At 37.3% G+C, this 27,983-nt stretch overlaps 1 protein-coding gene and 1 pseudogene across 3 annotated transcripts in view; one reads left to right on the forward strand and one right to left on the reverse strand.

Annotated features, from left to right (window-relative positions):
* Positions 1-27,983, reverse strand: part of NUP205 (nucleoporin 205) — an 84,265-nt gene that overhangs the window by 27,992 nt on the left and 28,290 nt on the right. For 2 of the 3 annotated variants that reach the window (XR_005021239.1, XM_036863661.1), the window contains exons 15-30: positions 27,284-27,493; positions 24,083-24,182; positions 23,505-23,642; positions 22,161-22,350; positions 20,705-20,825; positions 18,854-18,935; positions 18,373-18,537; positions 17,915-18,039; positions 14,848-14,962; positions 10,719-10,868; positions 10,085-10,156; positions 9,565-9,722; positions 8,964-9,044; positions 7,885-8,076; positions 6,797-7,064; positions 6,606-6,704 (exon numbers count right to left, since the gene is read on the reverse strand). Coding sequence is in view for 2 of the 3 variants with exons in the window: in XM_036863661.1 (XP_036719556.1) it covers positions 6,606-6,704; positions 6,797-7,064; positions 7,885-8,076; positions 8,964-9,044; positions 9,565-9,722; positions 10,085-10,156; positions 10,719-10,868; positions 14,848-14,962; positions 17,915-18,039; positions 18,373-18,537; positions 18,854-18,935; positions 20,705-20,825; positions 22,161-22,350; positions 23,505-23,642; positions 24,083-24,182; positions 27,284-27,493 (2,266 nt within the window). In the remaining variant the exon portion in view is untranslated. The remainder of the gene's footprint in view (positions 1-6,605; positions 6,705-6,796; positions 7,065-7,884; positions 8,077-8,963; positions 9,045-9,564; positions 9,723-10,084; positions 10,157-10,718; positions 10,869-14,847; positions 14,963-17,914; positions 18,040-18,372; positions 18,538-18,853; positions 18,936-20,704; positions 20,826-22,160; positions 22,351-23,504; positions 23,643-24,082; positions 24,183-27,283; positions 27,494-27,983) is intronic. The other variant, XM_036863662.1, reaches the window with a different exon arrangement.
* LOC118900848 lies at positions 11,176-12,520 on the forward strand (annotated as a pseudogene).

A 27,983-nucleotide genomic window follows, 5' to 3' on the forward strand; every position in this document is an offset into this window, starting at 1 on the left:
CTTTAAACCAGACTCATAGACAGAGAACAGACTTGTGATTGCCAAGGGGGGTGGGAGGTGGGGGAGCGATGGAGTGGGAGTTTGGGGTTAGCAGATGAAAACTATTACGTATATAGAATGGATAACAACAAAGTCCTACTGTATAGCACAGGGAACTCTATTCAATATCCTGGGATAAACCATAATGGAAAAGAATTTTTTTTAAAAAAAGTCCTTTCTTTAAAATCCTCATTTTTTTTTTTTTTGGCCGTACCACGTGGCATGCAGGATCTTACTTAGTTCCCCAACCAGGAATCGAACCCACGCCCCATGCAGTGGAAGCCCAGAGTCTTAACCACTGGACCACCAGGGAAGTCCCTAAAATCCTCATTTTTTTAGGGAATTCTCAGGCGGTCCAGCGGTTAGGACTCCGAGCTTTCAATGCCAGTAGTTAGGACTCCACGCTTTCACTGCTGAGGGTCCGGGTTCAGTCCCTGGTTGGGGAACTAAGATCCCACAAGCTGCATGGCACAGCCAAAAAAAAAAAAAAAATCCTAATTTTTTAGGGGATAAATTAATTCATTAGAAACCACCAAGATGATTTCTTCTACTTCAATCTTTCCCTTCTTCCAACATACCATATAAACCACTGCCACACAAACTTTCCTAAATACCAACTTCTTCATATCAAATTAATCCCCTGCTTATGGCTAAGACATCCTCCTGGTTCTTTACTCCCTCCTAGTTTGGGCCTTGCCTGAAAAGCCCTCCATTTATTCTTATGTAAATGCAACCCCACCAGAAAAGTCCAGCAAAACTCTCGATTTCCTTTCTCTTCTTAACTCTTATAAAACTTGTAATTTATACTTGGGGTTGGCAAACTAAGGCTCATGGGCAAAATGTGATCTCCCACTTGTTTGTTTTTTTTGTTTTTTTTTTTTAATTTTTTTAATTTATTTATTTTTGGCTGTGTTGGGTCTTCGTTTCTGCGCAAGGGCTTTCTCTAGTTGCGGCAAGCGGGGGCCACTCTTCATCGCGGTGTGCGGGCCTCTCACTATCGTGGCCTCTCTTATTGCGGAGCACAGGCTCCAGACGCGCAGGCTCAGTAGTTGTGGCTCACGGGCCCAGCTGCTCCGCGGCATGTGGGATCCTCCCAGACCAGGGCTCGAACCCGTGTCCCCTGCATTGGCAGGCAGATTCTCAACCACTGCGCCACCAGGGAAGCCCCTCCCACTTGTTTTTGTAAATAAAATTTTAATGCAATATAGCATACGTCTCTGGCTTCTTTTGCACAATAATGGCAGAGTTGAGTAGTTGCAACAGAGAACATATGGCTTGCAAAGTCTGAATTAGTTATTATCTGGCCCTGTACAGAAAAAGCTTGCTGGCATCTGGTCTATATCATCCAATTTAAGGCTTATTGTTTTATAAACACATATATTGCCATTTTTACTAGGATAAAAGATTTTATGAAAGCAAGAACCCAATTAATGTTTCCTGCTTCCTGGAACAACTAAAAATAATCAACCACCAAATGATTACTGATTTTTGTTTGTATTGTAAAAAGGGGAAATAATCTAAATGTCCAAAAATGGGTAGGCTAAATAAATTATGGTACATCCATAAGTGGCAAAATCTATACAGGTATTTAAAATGTTACTTAATGAGGCACGAAAAGCTGATAAAATACTAAATAGAAAAGGGAAGATTTAAATCAATAAAAAAAGATGGCTGGCTATAACCAAAATGTCGTGATAGTTATCTTAGAAGGGTAAAATGTGTGACTTTTCCTTTTGTTTATTAGTATGTTCTAAATTTCCTATAATCAATATTTATTTTTAAATAAAAAAATAAAAGCTAAAAGATATTTTTTAAATATCTGATTATGAATTTTTAGTCAGGTTCTAAGGTTCTAGGACATGACTCAGGTTGTAAAAAAAATAAAAGGAGTGGTGAGAAGTGTACATCTAAATTCACATCAAGCATAAAGCCTGCACCCACTATACACATATATATAGCTATAGCTGGTATTTTTATTTTTATTGTTTTATTTTTATTTTTTGGCCACACCATGCAGCATGCAGGATCTTAGTTCCCCGACCAGGGATGGAACCCACGTCCTCGGCAGTGAAAGTGCAGCGTCCTAACCACTGGACTGCCAGGGAATTCCTGTAGCTGGTACTGTATTTTTAAGTCACTTATTGGAGTCGGATTCACAAGAACAGAGTTAACAACAGGCAAGATGCTCTATGAAATCCTTTTAGTCCCACTACTTTATGACTAAAATCAGAGGTGTACTTGTACTATAATTCTAGATCATACTAACACCTAGACCATAAAAACTGAAAATCTCATGATAGGATTCTAAAAAATTTAATAATGGCAAGAGATTATCTTTTCTAATCTCTTTTAAAAAGATGATTGGATATTATGGTTTCATAAACAAAGAACAACAGGAATATTCTTGATCAAAAGTCGCAATAGCCCAGAAGAATTATGAGCAGATCAGAAAATTCCTCATTCTTATTATAATTCCTAATTCTTATTTATAAATAAAAGATACTACCGAATACCATTAACTTGTCAAACTTAAAAAGAAAAGCCAGTTTAGAAGAAAATAGAACATATGAGAAAAACTTATAATAAAAGTGCTTAAAATTACAATTTAAACAATTTTAAAATTAAGAATTCAAACTGACATCTTCCATACAGCTATATCAATCAACTATAAATTAAAGTTGAATGATATGCTCCTAGAAAATGGAAAGTTAAAAATGAATCTGTTTTAAAAGCAATATAATCCATTTTACTGAAATTACAACAAAACATTCAAACAGGGCTAATCTCACAGAAATAAAAGTAAGGAGGATGCACTATATCCTCTACACTGAGGTGTTAGCATAACTTTATAGGTTGGCTTTATAAGCTTTTATTGAAAACATCAATCTGATTAAAAATATGCTGAAAAGTGTATATCTTCGTCATTATCAATCTGTTTTTAAATGTGAAATATTTTTATAATACTAGAGCTTAAGGAACAGATCAATAGAGAAATTAAGAACATAATAATTGGGGTTCATATTAAACATTTAGGCTCTGGTCAAATTATCCACTTTTTCTTTCTAGTGGTCACTGGTAGAAAAGAGAGAGAAAAAAAAAGGTGAAAAAAATACAAAGAGATATATTCATGATGTCAATGGCTGTCAACTAAGCCCCAGGAATTACAAATGCAAAAGCAATGTCTGATTTGAACTACACTGTTCTTAATTAAGGAAACATATAAGATCCTCCAAATAATTTTATCAAAAAAATATTGGGTTGGCCAAAAGGTTCATTTGGGTTTTTCCATATCATCTTACAGAAAAACCCAACTGAACTTTTGGGCCAACCCAATATATGCTTTGGTTCCTCCCCAGATCTACTGCATTGCCAGCTCAAAGTGATAGGATCCACCCATATGGATTTTCAGAAAATTAACTATATGCTTAAGAGACGTCTGAATTTCCTTTTCCCTAAACTGCTCATATCCTTTGCCCATTTTTCTGTTGGGTTATTGATTTGTAGATGCTCTTTATTTATTAGAAATTAGTCATTTGTGATATGAGCTACAAATACATTGCTGATACTGAATTCTAATTCTCAGATCTGTCAAAAAGAAGCAAGTCACTTAGCCTCTCTAAGTCAGATTCCTTTTATACCAAACAGGGAAAATGGCTGCCCAGTATTCAGTACATATGTTTATATAAAAATAAAGAAAAATTGGTATGAAAAAATAAGTATATAGACATTAAAAATTCAGTTTTTGTTTTAAAACAACAGAAAGTAGGTACACTGGCACAAAAGTATGTGCTCAATAAATATTTATTAAATTTAATATTTCTAATTTGAAAATTAAAAACACTAGTATCTAGGGAATAAAGTACTTTGCTATCTATCTAAAACAAGTCAAAATAAGCAGTAATTATGACTAAGAAAAAAAAGCTACTTAAGGGATAAAATTGCTCTAAAAATAGATCATTTGAAAATTAAAAACAAAGGAGAGCAACTTCCCTGGTGGCACAGTGGTTAAGACTCCACGCTCCCAGTGCAGGGGGCCCGGGTTCGATCTCTGGTCAGGGAACCATATCCCACATGCATGCCACAACTAAGGAGCCGGCGAGCCACAACTAAGACCCGCAACAACCAAAATGAGAAAAATAAAAATAAATAATAATAATAATAATAATAAAAAGATAACAGATTTTTAAAAAAAGGAGAATCTTCTTTTATGGTCACACTGCTTTTACCACATCTTGATAATGACTTCTTATAAAGCACGTTGTAGAGCTCCACCTAGTGGTTAAGTGGTGATTTTTGCCAATTCAACTAAATACAATGTTAAAAAATTTTTTTAGTCAAGAGGAAAATGCGGGAGGTGTGTTGGCGGATTATCTCTCGTAAAAAAAAACTCCTATTTGTTTAAAAAGTTTCTCTGAACTATTCTTTTTAACGACCTTAAAAATATTTTTGTGCATTATTTATGCTGGTAGGAAATTCCTATAAATACATCATTTGGCTCTTATTACATTCTAAGGGAGATATTATACAAAAATATATAGCCAGTAATGAATAATATGAGATAATCTAAGTCTTACACACAGAGTGGTTTTTAAGAATCTGTGTACAGGACTTCCCTGGTGGCGCAGTGGTTAAGAATCCGCCTGCTAATGCAGGGGACACGGGTTCGAACCCTGGTCCAGGAAGATACCACATGCCACGGAGCAACTAAACCTGTGCGCCACAACTACTGAGCCTGTGCTCTAGAGCCCACATACCACAACTACTGAAGCCCATGTGCCTAGAGCCCGTGCTCCGCAACAAGAGAAGCCACCGCAATGAGAAGCCTGCGCACCGCAACAAAGAGTAGCCCCCGCTCGCCACAACTAGAGAAAGCCCGCGCGCAGCAACAAAGACCCAACGCAGCCAAAAACAGATAAATAAATTTATAAAAAAAAAAAGAATCTGTGTACAAAATAACAAATACTCGGGCTTCCCTGGTGGCGCAGTGGTTAAGAAACCGCCTGCCAATGCAGGGGACACGGGTTCGAGCCCTGGTCCGGGAAGATCCCACATGCCGCGGAGCAACTAAGCCCGTGAGCCACAACTACTGAGCCTGTGCGTCTGGAGCCTGTGCTCCGCAACGGGAGGGGCCGCGATTGTGAGAGGCCCGCGCACCGCGATGAAGAGTGGTCCCCGCTTGCCGCAACTGGAGAAAGCCCTCGTACAGAAACGAAGACCCAACACAACCAAAAATAAATTAAAAAAAAAAAAAAAAAAAAAAAAAAATAACAAATACTCATTAAGGTTCTCAGAAAGCACAAGGAGCCCATTATGAGAAGGTACTTAATGACAAGTTCTTAAATAGCAGAGTAACTCTGGCAAAGAGTATTATACGCTGGTCTCCTGAATAGTTAAAAACATTTTTCACATTTGGCGATGAAAGAATCCATATTATTAACTCTTATTTAAAAATGCTAACTATACGGGAATTCTTTGGCGGTCCAGTGGTTAGGACTCCGCGCTCTCACTGCCAAGGGCCTGGGTTCAATCCCTGGTTGGGTAACTAAGATCCCACAAGCTGAGCGGCGTAGCCAAAAAAAGAAAAAAAAAAGAAAAAAAGCTAACTATAGTTTACAAAGTTGATTTATCATTGTTTTAAATACACAGATCTTGGGCTTCCCTGGTGGTGCAGTGGTTAAGAATCTGCCTGCCGATGCAGAGGACACGGGTTCGAGCCCTGGTCTGGGAGGATTCCACATGCTGCGGAGCAACTAGGCCCGTGAGCCACAACTACTGAGCCTGCGTGTCTGGAGCCTGTGCTCCGCAACAGGAGAGGCCGCGACAGTGAGAGGCCCACGCACTGCGATGAAGAGTGGTGGCCCCCGCTCACCGCAACTGGAGAAAGCCCTCACACAGAAACGAAGACCCAACACAGCAAAAATAAATAAATAAATAAATTTATAAATACACAGATCTTTTGACCAAGAAATTCAACTCCTTGGAATTTATCCAAGAAAAAATTCACATTAGTACAAAAAGACATATGTATGCTACTGATGAGAATTTAAACTGGTAGAAGGCCATTTGGTAGAATCTATTAAAATAAAAATGTGCACCCTCTTTCACATGGAAATTCCACCATGAAGTATCCTTCTTGAGAAATATATAGGCATATAAAAGAATATTTGATGCAGCTTTTTTGTGATAGTAAAAAATTAGAAACAATTTAAACACTTATGAATAAGGCAAATGGTTAAACAAATGGTACTTCTATACTATGGAATAACAGAGCTATTTTAAAAGATATGTACTGTATGTATTGTTCAATGGGACCAGAGGTGAGTGGGAGTTACAAAAATATATAAGCTAAAGTAGTATTTGAGGGTCTGTGTTTACATTACTTTTGTACCATTGTCACAATTTTAGAAAAACTAAACATTCTTCCTTGACTTTAGAGGAAGCACTTTGATTCCGTGAAGACTCATTTATTATAGCTTTGCTGAGCCAAAAGATGAAAAGGTGATTTTTTTTTTTTAATTTAAAGTAACCAATCTCTAAAAACAGAAAAGACAGAAATCTAATTCTACCTGCTTCTAAGGTGTCTGGTTCATCCGGTCTCTGGGCAATCTGTAAGTAATAAAGCAGAGAGCCATACAGATGCGTCCTCACTCGCTGGAATCCGCCACCTAGGAAAATATAGCAGCATAAAAACCTTTTTTCAAATTAAGTTAAAACAAATACAGAAGTTGTAAGTTATAGGAAATTTAGATGAAAAAACCTGTCTTCAAAATGAAGTCTAACAGTTTCTTCAATATGATATGAAGCGAAGAATCTCCAATAGAGGCAAACCCCACCACTGCATTCTCTGCGGGCGGAGGTGAGGTGCAAGAGTTATCAAGCACAAAAGCATAATGAGCCTCTCCGGGTCCCAAGACTACTGGTTGCTTCTGTTCTGTGCGAACGGCTTGGCTTAGGTGAGCGGTCAGGGTGAACACAGCACCTGCTACCACCGGCATTAACTCCTGTGCTGCTTCATCATCCAGTATCTTAAAGCAGAAAGACAAATCAGAGTGAGCACCCTGCTTTCAGCTACAGTCATTAACATGTCTTATACATTTAGCTTTTCAATTACCATAAGAATATAAGAATGGGCTTCCCTGGTGGCGCAGTGGTTAAGAATCTGCCTGCCAATGCAGGGAACACGGGTTCGAGCCCTGGTCTGGGAAGATCCCACATGCCGCGGAGCAGCTGGGCCCGTGAGCCACAATTACTGAGCCTGCGCGTCTGGAGCCTGTGCTCCGCAACGAGAGGCCGCGATAGTGAGAGGCCCGCGCACTGCAATGAAGAGTGGCCCCCACCTGCCACAACTAGAGAAAGCCCTCGCACAGAAACGAAGACCCAACACAGCCATAAATAAAATAAATAAATAAAATTAAAAAAAAAAAAAGAATATAAGAATGGAATTGTATTGTTCAAACACAGTAGAAGCTAATACACAAAAAGAAATTTAAATAGAATGCTGGGTAATGTGTTGTTAACCAGAAGGGAGTCCTATCAGAATCCCCTAGAGGTTTTTTGTGGAAATTAACATAATGGCCTCACCACTAGAGTCTCCCATTCAGTAGGTCTAGGGTAAGATGTGTCATGTAGATTTTTAAAAAGCTTCCTAGAAAATTCTGATACACACTCTGGTTGAGAACCGTTACTGTACAGAGCTAATACCTTTCTCAAGGAAAGTCTTAACACTGGCATTGCACAACTCTATTTACTCCAAATGGAAAATGGGAAAAAAGGAGTGGCCAACTATATGTTTAAATGATATAAATATTCGTTTGGCAGTATAAAGTAACTTATGAAGCATGTCACCTTATCATGCACATCTTGTAAAATATCACGAATAATCAGTTGTCGATCCTCTGCCTGAATGAGGTCCTGAGGGCAAGCTGTCAGTATAATTTCTACCAGCTGCCTCCAAGACTCCAGAGCATGCCGTTTTGCATGAAGACACTGCAACAATTTGTTTCTTCCTACCACGTACTGAAGTATAGTGCTGATTTCCTAAAGCCACAGAAATTGAATTGCAAGGTTAACACACAGGCAAATAACGTCTTTCAACCAACAGGTTCCTATTTTTAACACTGTCAGTTAATCCGAAAACATTTATAGTATACTCCGGAAACCTTCCACATGCTTACAAGTCAGCAGATAACTTTTCACATTATACTGGTGGCCAAATTTTTAACACTGTCAGTTAATCCGAAAACATTTATAGTATACTCCGGAAACCTTCCACATGCTTACAAGTCAGCAGATAACTTTTCACATTATACTGGTGGCCAAAGCTATGAAAAATAATAAATAAGGCTGTGTGTGTGTGTGCACGCACGCATGTGTGTGTGTGTAAGGCAGGGGGCAGAGGTGACATGGGTGGAAATGAGTTTTTAACCCTATCTTCTCTTTTCTTGCAACTGTCTAGTTATATTTACTCCGGAACACTAGAGTTCCCTAAAACCCAAGTTCAATGGCATGTTTCCTTGATGTGTCTTTTATTTCTTTGCCTCTTGCTTTGGCCTCACCAACTGTGTTTCCATGAATGTGGTTCTTCCCACCTGCTCTCTTACCCGTATCTCCCCATTTGTGGTGACAAATGACTCCTTCCTCGCTGATAGGGAGCATGTGAACTCTATTACACAGTATGAAAAGGTTACAAAATCCTCAACTAGCTTAGCAGAAAAGATGTCATTTGTTCTGGCATCCAGACATTAACTCCAGTTCAGCTTTTAACAGTCACAAAGTCAAAAGTGAAAGATACCATTAAAATTTAACTTTTAAGTAGTTTACTAATAATGAACTAGAAGTCAATTCGCTGTTTTGCCTTCTAACTGGCAACTTAAGTAGTTAAATAGTTAAAAGGTTAAAACTAACATATACTCAACAGGGCTCACCTCCATTAGTAGAGGTCTCTGTCCTATGGCTGCCATACCCTGAAGGGCATTTACTTCGGCTACAAGAACTCTATGAAGAAGCTATATAATTGAGAAATGAGAGAAAAATAAGACCATTTCAGACACTGGTAGAACAATAACCTAGCAATTACTCTAAACTGCCCTAGAGGGAAAAGTTTCAGATACCTTTATATATAATCTAATAGTGGCACTGTCCAGTTTCTGTCAAAAACAGTATATATCCCTCACATGCCGGAGAGTGGTACCAAAGAGCGTCTGTGGCAGGAAAGTTAGTGGAACTGCACGGGATAGCTTCTTCCTACTAGTGAGGTGATTACCATTTACCTGGTAGAGAGTTAAATAGGTAAAACCACTCCATAGTTATAGCTGGGTAGCATGACTACTAAGAGGAAGGTGATAGGGAACCTTTTATAGAGGCAAAAATTAGTGTGGCCTATTCAGTTTTCTTTCCTGACTGTTTGAAAAGTGAAAACCAGTCCAATAAACCAATATCTCTATCAGAAAATAAAAAGTTATTTTTTCCTTAACGACTCAAAGTCTGAACCACTTGATACTGCACATGCTCTAAAGAAACGCTCACCTTGACATTGCAGACTGTCTGTCCCCGTAAATTCTTGTGTTCACAGTTAGCAATAACTTGTTCAATCTGGGCCCGATCAAAGAAATCCAATTGCAAAGGCTCGGGGATCTCCTGACTGAAGTCAATGGAGTCGAGAATACTGAGAATTTTTCGACGTACTAGAAATAATAAAAAGTAGTTCTATTTTACTTGGGACACTGAACAGAAGAGCTAACCACTGTACTCAGCTCACCCTCAAAGACAGCGCTATGTTCAGAAAGGACATCAGTCTGGAAATTGAAGACTGTGTTGAAATCTAAATTGGATTTTATTTCTAATACATTCATTTGCAAAAATATTGTTTTCCCATCCTATCATCTTAGTTATAAAAAAATTTTTTTTTGATGACAAGCAATCCTTTATATAGCTTTTCTACATCAGTTCAGAATTTGCAGATACAGGCATTAATTACCTCTTGAAATTTTATGCAATTTAATATAAACGTATCTACAAATTTATTACAAATTCAAAGGGCTTTTACCTTTTGTAGCAGTGTCAAAGTGCAGGAACCCAGAGACAGACCTATTTTCATCTTCTATTCCTCCTTCCCCATCTGTTGGAGCATCAGTAATAACAGATCAGAAAAAGAACAACACACTCATAAAATTTATTTGGAAATAACAAACACAAGGTATTTTATTTCTATGTCACTGTTTCTAGGTCAAAGAGCCCCTTGCAAATGGATAATTAAAATGCAAAGATGATGAGGACTTATCAACAACATTCATCTAATTCTTTCCGTCTCTATGAGATCCACTTCACAATTGTAGAGAGCATAATCAGAACCCCAAAAGAGGCAGGACCCAATCATGCCAGTGAGATGATTAGGAAAGCTTATGCTTAATTGGCATGCAAAATACGTATTAGAGTCATGCTGGCTCAGTGTGACAAACTCCACTGTGTATCTGTGTCTATGAATACAGCAAAATGTGAATGCTCCAAACAACAATAAAATGGCAATTATGGGTGATTTTGTGTTTTAAGGAAAAGAATTCTAAAGGCAGAAAGAACTTGTTTGGCCTACAATCACATACTAACCATAAGATTCAGATCTGAGCTTGCATTCACACAGACCAGTCAGCAGCATAACAATACAAATGCCAACACATGTTCACCTGAGTATGGTTTCACTGGCATGTCATCCAGTAGGAGGTGAAGGAGCCTCTGGGTGTGTGACCGTTGGCGATTCAGAGAAGTCACCCTTAGTTCTATCGAGGCAGTCTTCATCAGCCATGACATTTGGTTCAGCATAGATATTTCATATTCTGGAATTGAAATATGAATGTTTAGTTTCCCAGTATAATAACACAAGATCAGAACAGACCTAAAATCCGCAACTCACCAGCTATTTTCCCATGTAACATAGCCAATAACTTATGAAAATTGGCACCATAATAATTTATCACTCTAGAAAATTAAAAAAGAAAAAAAAAAGATGCCAAGGGAGAAAAAATAAACTAGTATATGTGTATGAAAGGTGAGCAAAAGCAATTGAAGATCAAAAGAGAATCAAGTTTCTGTCAACAGAATAATTTCACACAGACGTAGAGGATTCTGAGTCTACCATAACAGATGCAGGCCATCAAGTGTGTGGTGGTGGGAGACGGCGCTGTAGGTAAAACTTGCCTCCTCATCAGTTACACAACCAATGCCTTTCCTGGAGAGTATACCCCACTGTCTTTGACAACTATTCTGCCAATGTTATGGCGGATGGAAAACTGGTGAATCTGGGCTTGTGGGATACAGCTGGACAAGATGATTATGACCTATTACGCCCCCTACCCTATCCACAAACAGATGGATTCTTAATTTGCTTTTCTCTTGTGAGTCCTGCATCGTTTGAAAATGTTCGCGCAAAGTGGTACCCTGAAGTGTGACACCACTGTCCCAACACTCCTATCATCCTGGTGGGGATGAAACTTGATCTGAGGGATGATAAAGACACGATTGAGAAACTGAAGGAGAAGAAGCTGACACCCATCACCTACCCGCAGGGCTTGCCATGGCCAAGGAGATCGGTGCCATCAAATGCCAGGAGTGCTCGGCGCTCATGCAGCGAGGCCTCAAGACAGTTTTTGATGAAGCTACCTGGGCAGTTCTCTGCCCACCTCCCGTCAAGCAGAGAAAGAGAAAATGCCTGCTGTTGTGAATGTCTGGGGCCCTCCTGCCTGTCCCGTCCCCCAGGACCCTTTGTACGCTTTGCTCAAACGGTGAAGACTTTGCACTCAATGCCAAGTTTTTGTTACAGATTAGTTTTTCCATAAAACCATTTTGAACCAATCAGTAATTTCCAGGTTTTGTTGGTTTAAAGTGTAAGAGTTCAAACTTTCACATTCTATTAAAGTTTAGCCCTAGAACGACAAGCTTCCTTAAAGCTTTATTCTTCAAAGCCCCTATTCTTGCTCAGATTAAGAGTTGCCAAAATACCTTGTGAACTAAGTTGCACTGCGGGGCTAAGAACACTAACCACTAAACTGTTTAAAGACCTTTGCTTGGAAGAGACTGTAGCTTCTGAGGCAGGAGATGCAGACGCTCGCTAATGAGTTTCAGACGTGAAGAGCAGTACAGCCTCCTTCCTGAGACGCTGTCATTTAATGCATCCTGATTGACCAGCCCATGTTCACTACCTAACATTGTACTTTACATCATAATGAATGAATGTAACAGCTCGGCTCTTTGGATCAATCTTTTTGATTTCACAGTGAGATTTCTAGAACAAATTAGTGTGTTAGCCTTTGCGAGATTTTGAACAGAGCTCTTACTCCTGTGCTCCCTCCGATGAAGCATTCTGCTCTGGCCGTGGGTGCGCTGGGTGGCGTGTGTGGAACACTTGTGATCAGAGGATGAAGACAGTATTTTAACAAAATATGGAGATTAATTTACACTACATTGTATACGTAATAATAAAACTTTTAAAAGTGTCACAGGTAAAAGTTTTAAAAGGTTAATTTCTGTCAATTGCAGTAGATGATGAAGAAAGGTCAGTATCATCAGTAAGTGTTTTCTTAAGCTTTTCCTTTTCCTTAAACCTGCCTATCCCTCCTGAAATTGGGCATTTAATGCATCTTTGACCTGGTCATTCTCATAGTTTCAAACTTAGTAAGTGCTTTTCTTATAGAAACCGCCCCCCCCCTTTTTTTTTTTTTTTACAAATTTATTTATTTTATTTATTTATTTTTGGCTGCATTGGGTCTTCATTGCTGCTTGTGGGCTTTCTATAGTTGCGGCGAGCGGGAGCTACTCTTTGTTGCGGTGCACAGGCTTCTCATTGCAGTGGCTTCTCCCGTTGCGGAGCACGGGCTCTAGGCACGCGGGCCCAGCAGTTGTGGCTTGTGGGCTCTAGAGTGCAGGCTCAGTAGTCGTGGTGCACGGGCTTAGTTGCTCTGTGGCATGTGGGATCTTCCCAGACCAGGGCTTGAACCCATGTCCCCTGCATTGGCAGGTGGACTCTTAACCACTGCGCCACCAGGGAAGCCCCTAGAACCCCTTCTTAATGAGCAATATGCCTCCTTGTATTATAAAATCTTTCTGAATATGCATTAGAAAAATTTTTTTGTAGATTAGTAAAAGTGCATTCCTGTTTTCATGTTACTTTATTCAAAGCCAATAAGTGCTTTCCTTGGTCTTCTAGTAACTAGGTATAAAAATCATGTGTTGCAGCTTTACAGTTTTTAAAATACTTCAGATATTCTTAAACTGTAAACCTTGCCAGATCACCGACACTGCACCTGGACTAATAACACTGACCCCCCCACCGCTTGCCTCACTGAGTGCACACACGCTTCCTGTCCTTGCCCGAACAATGTTCCTTGGGATCTCTGAGGTTCTGTCAACCCTGTGCTCATGCTAACAAAGTTCTGCACAACTTACCCACTGGCAAGAATATGAGCTTGGACCTTTCAACCACTAGAACAAAATTTTTTAAGCTGACAGTTGCAGAATGGTGGAGTGTTTTTACATTGATCTTTTGCTAATGCGATTAGCAGTATGTTTTGCATGTATGACTTAATAAATCCTTGAATCACGAAAATAAAAAAGAAAACCCAAGTAATTCTCAAATATTTAACTTGTTTAAAAAAAACCACTATCATAAAATTTGATTCTTATTTCAGAAAACAAATACATTTTTAAAAACTAAAATAAATCTAAATTGCATAATTTTATGATGTCTTGAGATTATGAAGGACATTTGGTCTAATATATAATTAGGACTGGGAATGTCTTATACAATAGAAGTTTTTGAATCCAATATTATCTCAATATGCCTGGCTTTGAAGTCCTAAATTATGACAGTTTTATAAATATAAAATTCACCAAACACTACTACTACTGCTAGTAATAATGATTACAAGCAAAGCTAGATCAATTTTTTAAAAGTACAAAGCATAATAGGCAAGATATTAACTGTTTTTTTCTAATTAGGTATTAAAAAGGGTTTCTTAAAAACTTTCTTATAAACAAAATCTTAGGGCTAAAAATAAAATACACTTATTACGAAAATGAAGTGAAAATTTTTGCCACTAGGTAATTCCCAACAGTCTCTCACACCACACTCTAAAAAGTAAACAGAAGCTGATAATTACTAGTAATGGAAATTTATTATGAAATTTGTAAGCCTAGATTTCCTAAAACATAAAGATGATGCAAAATAAACTTTAAAAAAACTCAATAAAACCACTACCGTCTGGATATAATATGAACTCAGAAAACTTATAACTTGATCAAAAAGAAAATTATATAAAATAGAATCCTATAAAACATAGGTAGCCTGGGATAACTGTGTTGATCAGGCCAATAAACTAAAGTTATAAATAGTTTCCATCGTAATTAGTTTTCTATTTTTCATTTCAAGACCTGAATTGGTTTCAATATATACACAAGAAACAAAAGTAAAACAGATTTTTATGAAACAATTTCACTCAAAAAATCTAAATTTCCAAAATCTTTTTATATAAATATTTTCTTATCCCTTCAACACAATTTTAAAATTTTATTTGCTAGTAAAAGGATCAAATTCCATACTTAACAGGCTATTTTTAAATAATTTTATGCTGGCAGTTAAAACATCAGGTTTCTCAAGCACAAATTACAAAAGCAACCCAAAGGAACAAAGAAGCAAAGTAATAAAATGAGAACAGAATTCCACAAATTCTAAAACTGCTACCCCCAACTGTTATGAAATTAAAATCACTCAACACATATTTTACAGATTTGTTTTAATAATAAGGGAAAATAATGTCCTACCTTTGTTAGAAAATGGTAAATGTTGCAACTGAGAAAATAAGAAGTCCTGGCTGGTTCTCAAGTATCTCATAGTAGGACCAGATGTATCAGAGCATGCACATAACTGATATATCACCTAAAGAATTACAGTAAAATAAGAAAACTCCCAAATCAGCTTTTTATATTATACATTTTAAGATAAAAGGCGAACTTAAATCTACTAAGTGGAAACTAAGACCCATTAGCAACTAAAGCAAAATGGATAAACACATGTACATATAAAATAAAAGCTCAGAGTTACATGCAGTTCTTGGCACACTAACTCAAAATATACTGGAATACAATTGGAGAATGCTGACAACAGTACTATAGGACTAATCTTGAAATCACCCTAAATATATTAATATTGAGTTGGCCAAAAAGTTTGTTCGGGTTTTTCCGTAAGATGTTATGAAAAACCTGAATGACATTTTTGGCCAACTCCAATATATATACATGTAGTTAATTAACAAGTTTTAGTATTTTAACTATTATTAGTAGCAAATTACTCAGAAGTAACTTCTAAAAACCAAGGTTATGTATTAATCAGTTGATAAAAATGTTGGGATCAGAGAATCCCTTGCAGGTATCTAACCCTATGTATTCCCAAAGAGCAATGGTTCAGTATTCACCAATTCAGTGTCCGCTGTGACTATACAACTAGTAATGACAATGGACTGTAAATTCAATTTGTGTCTAGAAATACAGTCTTAAGAAAAATATAAAATAACAAAAGGTAACTAAAGATGTTGAGTAAAGCAGAGTAAAAAGACTAGAAACAACCTAAGTGTAATTTATATTGTAGCAGCATAGAAAGTTTATGGGGCGGGGGGGCACAAAACTGTGTGTCTACTGAACATACCTAAATAAATAACATGTATACCCAAGGTAAAGATAAGAAGGGAACACAAGGTAAAGCTTAAGTACTTGCAGATGTATGCTTGTCTTTCAAACAGCTTTGATATTGTTTTTGACACTCTATACTGAACTTCTCAAAACAAAACCAAGTTATTCATATTAGATGGTAAGTTAAGAAGATTCAAGAACAGATGCTCAAATATGCTCAGATATGGGAGAAGTAATACTATTAGAGGGAGAAGGACAAAATAGTGAGTTCCAAAAGCATGACAAGCCACTTTACAAGGGTTTGCGTGATACACTTCCTAGTTCCCAAGACCAGGTAGGAAAAATCTCCATCGTTAAAGTGAAGAGAGCAAAGGCACAAGATTCAGTGTCAACTCTTCAACCAGAAGACCTCATACTGCTGGATGATGAAAGTATCAACAAGGCCCAAATTATTTCCCTTCCATATGATCAAATTTATTTTTAAACTAACAAGCTCTTCTTAGAGGTTTAATTTTTTCCTGAAGCATAGTGAAGTATAAACCTAGAGGTTGGAACTTCCCTGGTGGCACCATGGTTAAGAATCTGCCTGCCAAAGCTGGGGACACAGGTTTGTCCCCTGGTCCGGGAAGATCCCACATGCCGCGGAGCAACTAAGCCCGTGCGCCACAACTACTGAGCCTGTGCTCTAGAGCCCGCGAGCCACAACTACTGAAGCCCGCGCACCTAGAGCCCGTGCTCCGCAACAAGAGAAGCCACCACAATGAGAAGCCCGCACACCACAAGAAAGAGTAGCTCCCGCTCGCCGCAAGTAGAGAAAGCCTGCGCGCAGCAACAAAGACCCAACACAGCCTAAATAAATAAACAAACAAGCAAACAAACAAATAAATAAACCTAGAGGTAAAGGAAGCCTCTTTCATAAAAAATGGAGCAGTGCTTCTTGTTAAAATGCAGATTCTGACTCAGCAGGTCTAGAGAGGGGCCTGAGATTCTGTGCTAACAAGCTCCCAAGAGGTGATGCTGATGATGCTGGTCCACATTTTGAGTAGCAAAGTCAGAGCACGTGTAATAAACTGGCGGACTGCTGGTTTAGACATGTTTTGTTTGGCCAGTACAGTGTTTCGAAAATCAGAGGTTCTGGCAAACCAGGGCCTGCATCCCAACAGGGTAAAAATGAGCAGGGGCTGAGTAGCAGGGCATGTGCTCTCCAGTCTGCCAGATTGTCCTCTCCCTCTCCTCCCCATCTATTTGTCTTAAATCTGGTTTCATTCACTTACTTCACCTGCCTAACTCCTTTAACCCAGATGATTAACCTTATCAATTGCTTCTACCTAAATATGTCAAAATCTGTAACACTGTGCTAAAATATACATCAAGTTTGTTCCCAAATTAAGGGATTCACAGGAAGACCTAGCTGTAGTACTTAGAAGTGAAGGGTTGTTTGGATAGCTAGAGGATAGAGGAAAACAGTAAAGAATTACAAAAAGAAAACCAGGAAAATAACAAAGAAAAATCTCCATGTTACTATAAGTTAATGACGCATTTCTTATCATGAAAATGAGAGTCAGGGTGTCACTTAAATTGAGAAATTAGTCGTATCTTATAAAGCCTAGTTCTTAAAACACTTATAAAATGAATAAAACAAGAAATAAACAAAAGAATAAAACAAGTAAGACAACAGTTCTCATTACAGTTTAAACTTACATTAATTTCACTGTCTACCACCTTACATATAGCTGTAGGGCTGCATAATTTACATGGTTCTTAAAAAGTACTTTCACTTACATTCTTGCATTCTCATGTAAGTCTCACAACAGCCCATTTCACAGATTAAAAACTCAGAGAAGTTTCATGGCACGCCCAAGGTGACGTAGCTAGTTAAGGGGCAGAGATAGGAACCAGAGGTCTTCTGACTCAAATCTACTACTCTCGTCACCAAAAGGAAACAACTTGAAACACAGCATCCTTGAAAAGTTCCCACATTATCTGGTCTAAATGCATCCAACTTCCCTTATTTTTCAAATGATCAACATATAGGATCATGTAGATCTACAGGATTTTTATCCATAAATGAAAGACTGGTCAAACTTCTAAATGAAACTCATTTCAATTCAGTCATACTGTTATACTTTCATATCTGCGATGGAATCAACCATCTAATTAAGCTTCTTCTCCTAAGTGCTACAAAGTGCAGCCCTCTGTATACCTGGTAACACAGCTCAGCGAGTTGAGGAGATTCTCTCACTGCCACCGGGCCTGTTCTCCCTTCAGTTCCCTTCTCCAAGATGTTTAAGATGGCATGAAGGCAGGTCCGAGGGCAACCTAACACTCCTGCATAAAACCAAAAGGAAATTCAGCTTCTCTTTTCAAATGTCTGCATTAGAAACCTTAAAATACCTTTATAAAACTTAAATTCCATACACATATACCCTACCATAAACATCCTTTCAAATATTGATACAGAAAATTTATTAAATACTAACTTTTCAAGGCTTAGTTTGTCCACACTTGATCTAAGTCCTAAAGATTGGCCCATCACATTACCTTTCATACATTATTTATTTCTTTCAGTGAATTATCCCATGAGCCTGGAATTCAATAAATGACCATTTAGCAACATAAATATGAAAAGAAATAAATGCCTATGTGTCTTAATGGCTATACCTGGGTCTTGTAGGTTTGTGGTACTGACAGGTTTCTTCAATTCAAAGCCCAATAGGTAGAGAGCAAGATTTGGTGGATTGCGTTCCAGAGAGGTGATGAGAAGATTCAAGATGTGGATTCTTGTTTCATGATGGATTCCAGCTAATTTCTTTTCAAGTTCTGATCCTTAATGTGGAAATCACAAAACAATAAAAAGTTAACATAAATCAAATGGAAAAATATAAAACTTGTGTCCCAAACCTCCATGTTTTCTTTAGTTTTAGTTTACTTGATTAGCCATTACATTAAGTTCAGATTTAAGAGGTTTCCTTGATTAGCCATTACATTAAGTTCAGATTTAAGAGGTTTCCCAAAAGCCTTATATACTTTTATGCTAGCAAATTCTCAAATTTCTCTTACATCACCACTAGACATTCAACAGTTTTCTTTACAGTAAGCATTTACATAAAATAAAAAATATACATGTTAATCTAAGACATACCCTCTTCTAGACGTACAAATTCTTCTGTATCTTCACTATCCAAACACTCCACAAATCCAGCCATCAGCTTCTGACTTACACTCTGAAGTCATATAAAGATTTTTAAATGACTAAATATTAGAGAAACTATGATAAATATGATATATATTTATAAACATTTTTCTATAAAGAAAAAAGGCAAATCTGCTCCAAGGAAAGTATTTAGGTTTTAGTTACATTTTTAATTAATATAAAACTGAGTTCCTTAACTGAGTGCCATTTAGCTTGCTATAGAAATAAAGAAACAAAAACTTTTAAAGTTTATTGGTTTTAAAACTTGCTTCACTAATTTTCTTTCCCAAAGAATCAAACTAGTTTTTTTTAAAAATAACATTAAATTGCTATTTCATAACTTCTTCATTATATACTCAATGCTATCAGATCTTAACTAAAATATAAAATAAAATTCTCATCTTCTCTCTTTAGAAATGTACACGTACACCAGTTTTATGTTTCTGGGCTGAGAGACTAGATACTACTTTACCTCCTTTAAGAACTCTAGTAGGATGCTATGGGGACTTCCCTGGTGGTCCAGTGGTAAAGAATCCATCTTCCAATGCAGGGGGGTTTGTTCCCTGGTCGGGGAACTAAGATCCCACATGCCACAGGGAAACTAAGCCCACACGCCTCAACTAGAGAGCCTGCATGCCGCAGACTACAGAGCCCACACGCTCTGGAGCCCGTGCACCACAACTAGAGAGAGAAAACCTGCAAGCCACAACTAGAGAGAAGCCAGCGTGCTGAAACAAAGAGCCCGCGCGACACAACTAAGACCCAACTCAGCCAAAAAAAATAAAAATAAATAGATACACTTAAAAAAAATAAAAAAAATAAAAAACAAGAACTCTAGCAGGACGCTAAAATTGGTAATAACAATTCATACTCAAATGAATGCCAGCAAACTGAAAATCTTCATTCAACATCGCCTAATTAATTATGTGGTTTCATGAACTTCATCCAAAAACCAGATTAGACATCTGTATTTTACTATAAATAATGGTTCTCAACCTGGGCAGTACTGCCACTCCAGAAGGCACTGAGAAATATGTGGGGGCATTGTGAGTCATCACAACTAGAGATTACTGCTGACAGACAGTGGCAGGGGACCAGGGATGCTAAGAGTTCTGCAATTTGAGGGACAGTTACACATAAAATGAAGATCTGTCCCACCCAGAATGCCAGAAGAGTCCCTGTTTCAAAACATGGAAAGACAATAATATTCTTCAACTAGCAAGAGAAGTGATTACCAGCATAAAATACAAAAGGACAAATGTCTATAAAGAGAAAGAAAAATAGCAGATTCCCCAGTTATAGCTATTCAGTGAATAGAAAGAGAACTATTATAAATTGGGCTAAAAGAGGAAAACATCTAAAAACATTCTCCAGTGTATCAAATGAAGTGACACAAATGTGGGTCACCAAAAAGCCATAGAAGTAGACAACTCACAACAGTGAAATCAGAATTGCAGAGGCTCACTCACCACAGAGGCAACTGAGGAAGGGTGAAACAAAGGATGCAAAAAACAAACAGAAGTTGCATTTACAAACCTAATAATCACTTTAATGTGCCTGGAGTAGCAACAGTCTCATTAGGCCATACAGTCACATACCATAATATAGAGTATAATCACATACTGTAGTATATGTAGCATCACTGCGAATGCTATTATCGTCAAACACAAATCACAGCCCAGCACATGGGTAGGCTTTCACCCATCATATACAAATATACTTACTCTCAGAATTTTTCCACATACAAGAATAAGATGTACTCAGGAAACACCAAAAAATAACAACAACAAAATCAGTTACCTGGTCATGTGTGAAATCTCCAACCAATTTTATCTGAATATTGGAATTGCAAGAGATACAGCAGAGGATCTTGGCACTTTCAAAAGCCAATTCTGGATTAGTATTGCCATGATATAGGTATCTTTAAAACAAGAGAACATTTGAGGAACTATGTGATGAAATTTTTGCTTCTTACTATTCTCGATACAGGACATTTAGAATCAGGGCTTCCCCTACCCATACAGCACTTTTGGGTAAATTAGACAAAGGTTTCCCCTTCTAACTAGATGTAACCTGTTACGGGTTGAATCATGTTTTCCCAAAATTCATATGTTGATAGCCAAACCCAGAATGACCTTATCTGGAAATAGAGTCTTTGAAGATATAATTAACCAAGCTAAGATGAGGTCATCAAGGAGAACCCTAATCCAATGACTGATATCCTTATAAAAAAAGGGAAATGTGGACACAGACACACACACAGGGAGAATGCCGTGTAAAGGTGAAGGCAGAGATTGCGAGATGCTTCCACAAGTCATGGAACACCAAGCACTGCCAGCAAACCACCAGAAGTTCAGATTATACAATGAAAAGTTTGCTCCCCAGCCCTATCCTCCAAACATCCAATTTCCCAAGAGGAGACAAACAATATTAAGATTATGTCATTTTGCACTTAGAAATTTTTAGGACATACAGTAAGTTAGAAAGGGACTTCCCTGGTGACACAGTGGTTAAGACTCCGTGCTCCCAATGCTGAGGGCCTGGGTTTGATCCCTGGTCAGGGAACTAGATCCCACATGCATGCTGCAACTAAGACTTTGCATGCCACAACTAAGGAGCCCATGAGCTGCAACTAAGGAGCATGCCTGCTGCAACTAAGACCCAGTAAACCAAATAAATAATTTTTTTTTAAATGCACTTTAGGGGCTTCCCTGGTGGCGCAGTGGTTGAGAATCTGCCTGCTAATGCAGGGGACACGGGTTCGAGCCCTGGTCTGGGAAGATCCCACATGCCACGGAGCAGCTGGGCCCGTGAGCCACAACTACTGAGCCTGCGCGTCTGGAGCCTGTGCCCCGCAACGGGAGGGGCCGCGATAGTGAAAGGCCCGCGCACCGCGATGAAGAGCGGTCCCCGCACTGCGATGAAGAGTGGCCCCCACTTGCCGTAACTAGAGAAAGCCCTCGCATGAACCGAAGACCCAGCACAGCCAAAAATAAATAAATAAATAAATAAAGCAGCTATAAAAAAAAAAAAAGAATCCTTTAAATGCACTTTAAAAAAAAAAAAGTTAAAAAGAAGAAAAAGAAATTATAAGGTTCAGAGTAATTAAAATCAGAGAAGCAAAAGAAGATAATAATAAAATGAGACAAAAAAAAATTTTAAGTGACGCATTAGGGAATCTGACCAGATTTGGAAATCAAAGCTAGAATGCCATCTCATTCATTTCATCATTTCTCTACCTACAAATGGAACTTACCTGGCAATGTTCACCACATTATCAGCCTTCTTGGTTCTGGGATTGATTCCCTGCAATAGCTGTTCTAAAGGACAGACTATTAGAGCCAGCTGACTCTCTCTTAGGAGATCCATAAAGAGGTTTTCCTTTTGCAGAGTAAGATTGAGAAGTGCAAGGCAATGTTGCACTGCTTTCTCCAGGTGTTTCTTCCCTACAGAGCAAAATCAAAGTTAGAAAGTTCTACATGAATCTTAGAAACTCATAATCAATTCTTAGGAAAACAAGATAAAGGACAAGTTCCAGATTCAAAAAGACCTCAAGTTTTCAAACCTTCAGCAGTAACTTCACAAAACTCCTCACCCAGACAAGTCATGGTAACTTTTGTGACTCAGATTACTTTAATGCAATGGCTTCTTAGTAATTTTTCCTGTATCCTTTCCCTGATTTTTTAGAGCAATGGTTCTCGGATGGGAGTGAGCTTGGCCCCAGAGGACATATAGCAATATCTGGAGACACTTTAGGTTGTCACAACAAGGGATGTGCTGCAGGCATCTAGTGGGTAGAGGACAACAGGACAGCCTCTACACTAAAGAATTATTCTGCCAAAGGTGCCAATGGTGCTGAGGTCAAGAAACTGATTTAAAATAATACATAACCATTGTGGAAAATCTGGAAAATAAAGAAGCAGAAAATATAAACAAGAGTCACCTATAATCCCACCATTCAAATTTAAAATACATGTGCTCTAGAGCCAAACTGCCTAAGTTCAAATCACAGCCCTGACCCTGGAGAAAGATGTGAAACCTCTTTATGCATCAATTTCCTTATTCATACATGGAAATAATATCATCTATCACATAGGGCTTTTGTACAGGTTAAATGTATTAATACATGTAAAGTGCTGTTAAAATTGCCAAATGCATAGTAAGCACTCAATAAATGATAATAACTAGTAGTAATAGTAAATGAAATTTATTGAACACTATGTACCACACTCTATAGTAAGGGCTTTTACAAATACTGTGAAGAAAACAAAACAAAACAAAGATTAAAATTTAATTAAATTAATTAAATTAAAAAATTTAAAGTTAGACATGTTAAAGATGTTAAAGTGATAAGAGATAATTATGATTACCTACCAAAGATCCTGCAATAAGACAGTTATAATGAGAGTCTCTGTACTTTAGTCTGCTTTCACTTTTAATATACTTTCATTGTATGACTCACTAAAACAACACTGTAGATACAGAGAGAGAATCTTACAGTGAAAAGGAAGTTCAGAGGTCATCTACATCAAACCTTCACTTTACAAAAGACAAAACCAGCAAAACTGTTTTCAATATATGAAGACATTCAGGCACATACCAGGGAAAGGAGCATAGGTATCAAGCTGCTTAACGCCTTCCTCCAGTAAACTAAGAGCAAGCTCCAACATTGGTGACTCATTCAGAAGATGATACATCAGGCTAAATCCTGGTGGCTTATAGGCTATGATTTCTTCTCCTAAATAGAACATAACATAGTGCAAAAGATGGTGAATTAGTATTTTTGTCACACCCTTGATTTCTCTGAAATATGTGAGACTTGTAAATTAAATGGTATCTAAACAGATGAAGGCAAGTTTCAATTTAGAGACAGTGACACCAACTATATACAGTGGTAATTTCCAAAAGAGCTGATCTGCACATAGCAGTTAGTTCACATGTTACATGTTAACTCACTAAAGAATCTGTAAGGCAATGTTCTTACTCCTCCATTCAGTGAAATTTTACTTTATTTTATCTTGCTCAGAACAATCAAAATGACTTAAACAATGCACCAAAAACCATAAAATTATAATTTAACTTAATTTATAATTTATAGCTTATGTATAATAATTTATAAATTATAAATAGGTTTATAAATAGCTGACACCTTGTTTGAAAGTGACAGAATTAAATTACCTTGTAGTTCCACAAACTGGTCTACAAAATCTTCAAGTTGAGGTTCATAATCTCTGAGCAATTTATAAAACACCGCCAAAACAACCTCAGCGACTTCCCACTATAGAAAAACATAAATATTTCAATAACAGTAACAGTTCAAGGTGATAACCTTGCTAAGTTTTTCATTCCTCCCACTTTTCTCTAGAAAATGAGTGAAGTCCCCTTTCTACTTTATTTATGCTAAGCAATATAGAAATCCCGGTTCATTTTGCTTTGTTTTGCTAAAGGACAATGGATTGGCTAATTTTTCAAGGTACAACATTTGTAAAAGCATTAGTCTAAAAGAAACATTTCTATAGCAGATATTTGGGCTTTGTTAATAATCTAAAGCACTCAGTAGCTAGCCATAGTCAATTTATAATTAAACAACACCAGATTTGAACACCTCTCCAAAGTGTCAAATATTTCAGTTTCTCTAAGAATCTCAGCTAGACAGGATCAGAGGAATCATCTCATTTAATCAACACTTATTTTGCAGGTGAAGCAAGTGAAGCTCAGAGCAGTGAATGATATCCCCAAGACCATAAAGCTTGGAAGCAAACGTGCTAGAGGTCCAGCCCTGCACTTCTAATTCCCAGACCAGTGTTCATGGCTCTAGCCAAAGTTAAGAATCAAAAAAAAGAACAAAAAAAAGTTAAGAATCACTGGTAGGCTTCCCCCAAACGACCTCATTATCACCTCTTCAAAATGTTTTTAAAAGCTATGTAACAACAAGGAAAAATATTTATGCCAAAGGGAAAATATATATAACTGTACAGACAATAAAATTAAACTGTTTAAAAAATCCACTGCATAGAATTTTAATAAGGCTGAGTTTGGTAACTGTACATGGTGGTTTTTTAAATATTACTTTAGTCATTATTTCCACTGTACATTATTTTATCACGGCTAATTTTGAGAATTGGGACAATCATTTTTTAATTATTTTTTAAAAATTATTTACTTTTCTCTATTTTCCAAATTTTTCAAAATAATCTGTTTAAATAAAAAATGCTTATCACCACATAATAATGGATTTTAGGATTAATAAATATACACACTGCCTCTAACACTCTGTTTATAGTTATTTATCTCAATCCAAAGCACTGTTTTTGAGAAGCTAGTGTTCTAAAATACAAAGATGTAAGTTGAACCTTAAGAAGACTTCCTAGTGAAATAAATTCACAAAATTGAGGGAAAATTTCTTAGGGTAATATGTGGGGAAATAAATGGTAGCTGGGAAGAGCAGCAGTGCTAGAAACATAGAAACGCATGGGTGAAAAATAATAAACACGGAAAGAAAGTTGCTGACTAAAGCTCTAAACCCTTAGGTCATAATGACCTTTTTAAGAAAAGGCAAATACGATATTTAAAAGAAATGCCAAAAAGTATCAGAACATTTTGTTGAAGAGATTGCAATGATCAGCATCCATTATCCATCTGAAATGACTTTTATTAATGAGACATGGCTGCTGTTATAGTTTTCATCCAATAAGGAAACATATGTTAAAAAGGTAATTCTGGGCTTCCCTGGTGGCGCAGTGGTTGAGAATCTGCCTGCCAACGCAGGGGACACGGGTTCGAGCCCTGGTCTGGGAAGATCCCACGTGCCGCGGAGCAACTGGGCCCGTGAGCCACAACTACTGAGCCTGCGCGTCTGGAGCCTGTGCTCCGCAACAAGAGAGGCCGCAGTGGTGAGAGGCCCGCACACCGTGATGAAGAGTGGCCCCCGCTTGCCGCAACTAGAGAAAGCCCTCACACAGAAACGAAGACCCAACACAGCCAAAAATAAAATAAATAATAAATAAATAAATTTTAAAAAAAAATAGAATCTAGGCAATAAAATAAAGTCTAACCTTTAAAAAAAATAAAAATAAAAATAAGGTAATTCTAGGGCTTCAATAAAATGTATACCCCTCTCAGTGTTTATTTCTACCACATGAGAAGCAAAACTTCTAAAGCAACTGACAAAAAATAAACTTCAGTTATTTGGGACTAAATATTAGAAACAAACTATGTCCAATGATACGGCAATGAAAAATAAACTATGCTAGATACAAGTAATGATTATGCAGTCATTAAAAAGACTGTTTTCAAAGAATCTTTAATAGCATGAAAAAAATCCTCATAATACTATGTTTAGTGGCCAAAAAGGGATACAAGCTAATGCAGCTCATTATCTCAGTTTAAGTAGATATGCATAAGAAAAATAATAGTTAACCTTCCCTTGGCAACAGGATTATGGGTGATATAATTTCTTCATATATTTTTCTATATTTTCCTAATTTCCCAAATTAGCATGAACTATATTATTTTATAATCATTAATACAACAAATAAACCCAACAGGTTCAAAAACAGCAAACTATAAAAATAAAGCAGAAATGTCCCTACAAGATATATCCAAGGGTAGTCTGTGAACCAATAAACAATATTATAGACTAAAGTGAATTACATCAGAACCTGGAATGGTTTCTTACATAGCTTAGTGGTTATGAGCTTGGATCTGGAATCAGAGTCCTAGGTTCAAATCCTGGTCCTGGACCTTAAGCAAGTTCCTTAACTTTGCTAAGCCTCCATCTGTAAAATGGGAATATTAATAGTACCTGCCTCGCAGTAATATTAGAATTACATAAGCTGATATATACATTTAGCTCAGTTGTGAGTGTATTGCAACCAGAGCAAATATGTACATAAATGTCAGTGCTCCCTCAGCCGCTATCCACGGCAAACATACCTAATGAATCACAATCTGCCTTCCCACTAAACCAGACTCCACAACCCAGAAGTGCTACTAATCATTAGAAATTAGTGTGCAAGTTTAAACTTATTTCAATCCCTAACCAAAATCATCCCAATAAAGGATAGTGTGTTTCCAACTGCCAAAGGTGTAACACTTTTGGTTCAATTTTGGTCAAAATTTGTTCAATTAAGGATCTAAATGACTATGACTTCATATCAATTAAATTACTGATCACTAAAAAGTCACTGCTTTGGTTTTAATGCCTTAATTTATTTTTTAATGCATATAAACCAATCAGACCACGGATATGTCAGTATAAGACCATGAATTTTACTAACTTTCAAAAGCTAAAATGAGCTTATAGCATCTTGTACCTCTAATAAAAGAAAAAGCAGCAATAAATGAGTAAGGAGACAAAAGTTTTTCTCTGAACATAACCTTTTCAGCTGCTCTCCGGTAAGCTCTTGTACGGAATCGGAGAAACACAGAATCTCTAAGGAACTGCAAATAAGGGTCAAAGCCGGGAGGCCGCAGTCCAGCACCCAAATTAGAAGGAAAGGAGCTCTCCACCAGGGTACTAATTAGCTGGCAAAAGGCACGAGTTAATGGGTATTCTTCACATCGGGATTCTATCTCATTTAGTTCCACCTTCCAAAGAAAAATAAAGGAAATTAGGTAACATAAAACCATCAGCTATAAAGTGCAAAGCATTTTTCAGACATTAACTCATTAATATCGGTATAATATCACACCCAAAGACCCACACAGATATTATCATTTTTTATTTAGAGGTAAAGACACAAAAGTTAAAAATGGAAACCTTAAATGTTTCTTTAAAAAAGAGGAAGGGGGCGTAGAGAGAAGAAAAGAAACGAAAACAAGTAAATTCTCACTTTAGGGTTGACCCAAGTAGCCTAATTAAATTGAGTTCAAACCAAACTTTCAGTTTGGATGGCTGCCATCTAACATGCCTTTCCAACTCCGAAACCAAAAGTATTTTGATTTCTTTCATAAAAAGTTTCATCTCCATTTCAACACAAAAAACCCTCAAATGAAAATACATTAAAGTTGAAAATTACAGAAACCTAATAGGGTAAGAATATTTTTTCTTAGTCTTTTTATCATGTGAATGTATGAA

This window comes from Balaenoptera musculus, chromosome 9, assembly GCF_009873245.2.
Source record: "Balaenoptera musculus isolate JJ_BM4_2016_0621 chromosome 9, mBalMus1.pri.v3, whole genome shotgun sequence".
NCBI classification, from domain to species: Eukaryota; Metazoa; Chordata; class Mammalia; order Artiodactyla; family Balaenopteridae; genus Balaenoptera; species Balaenoptera musculus.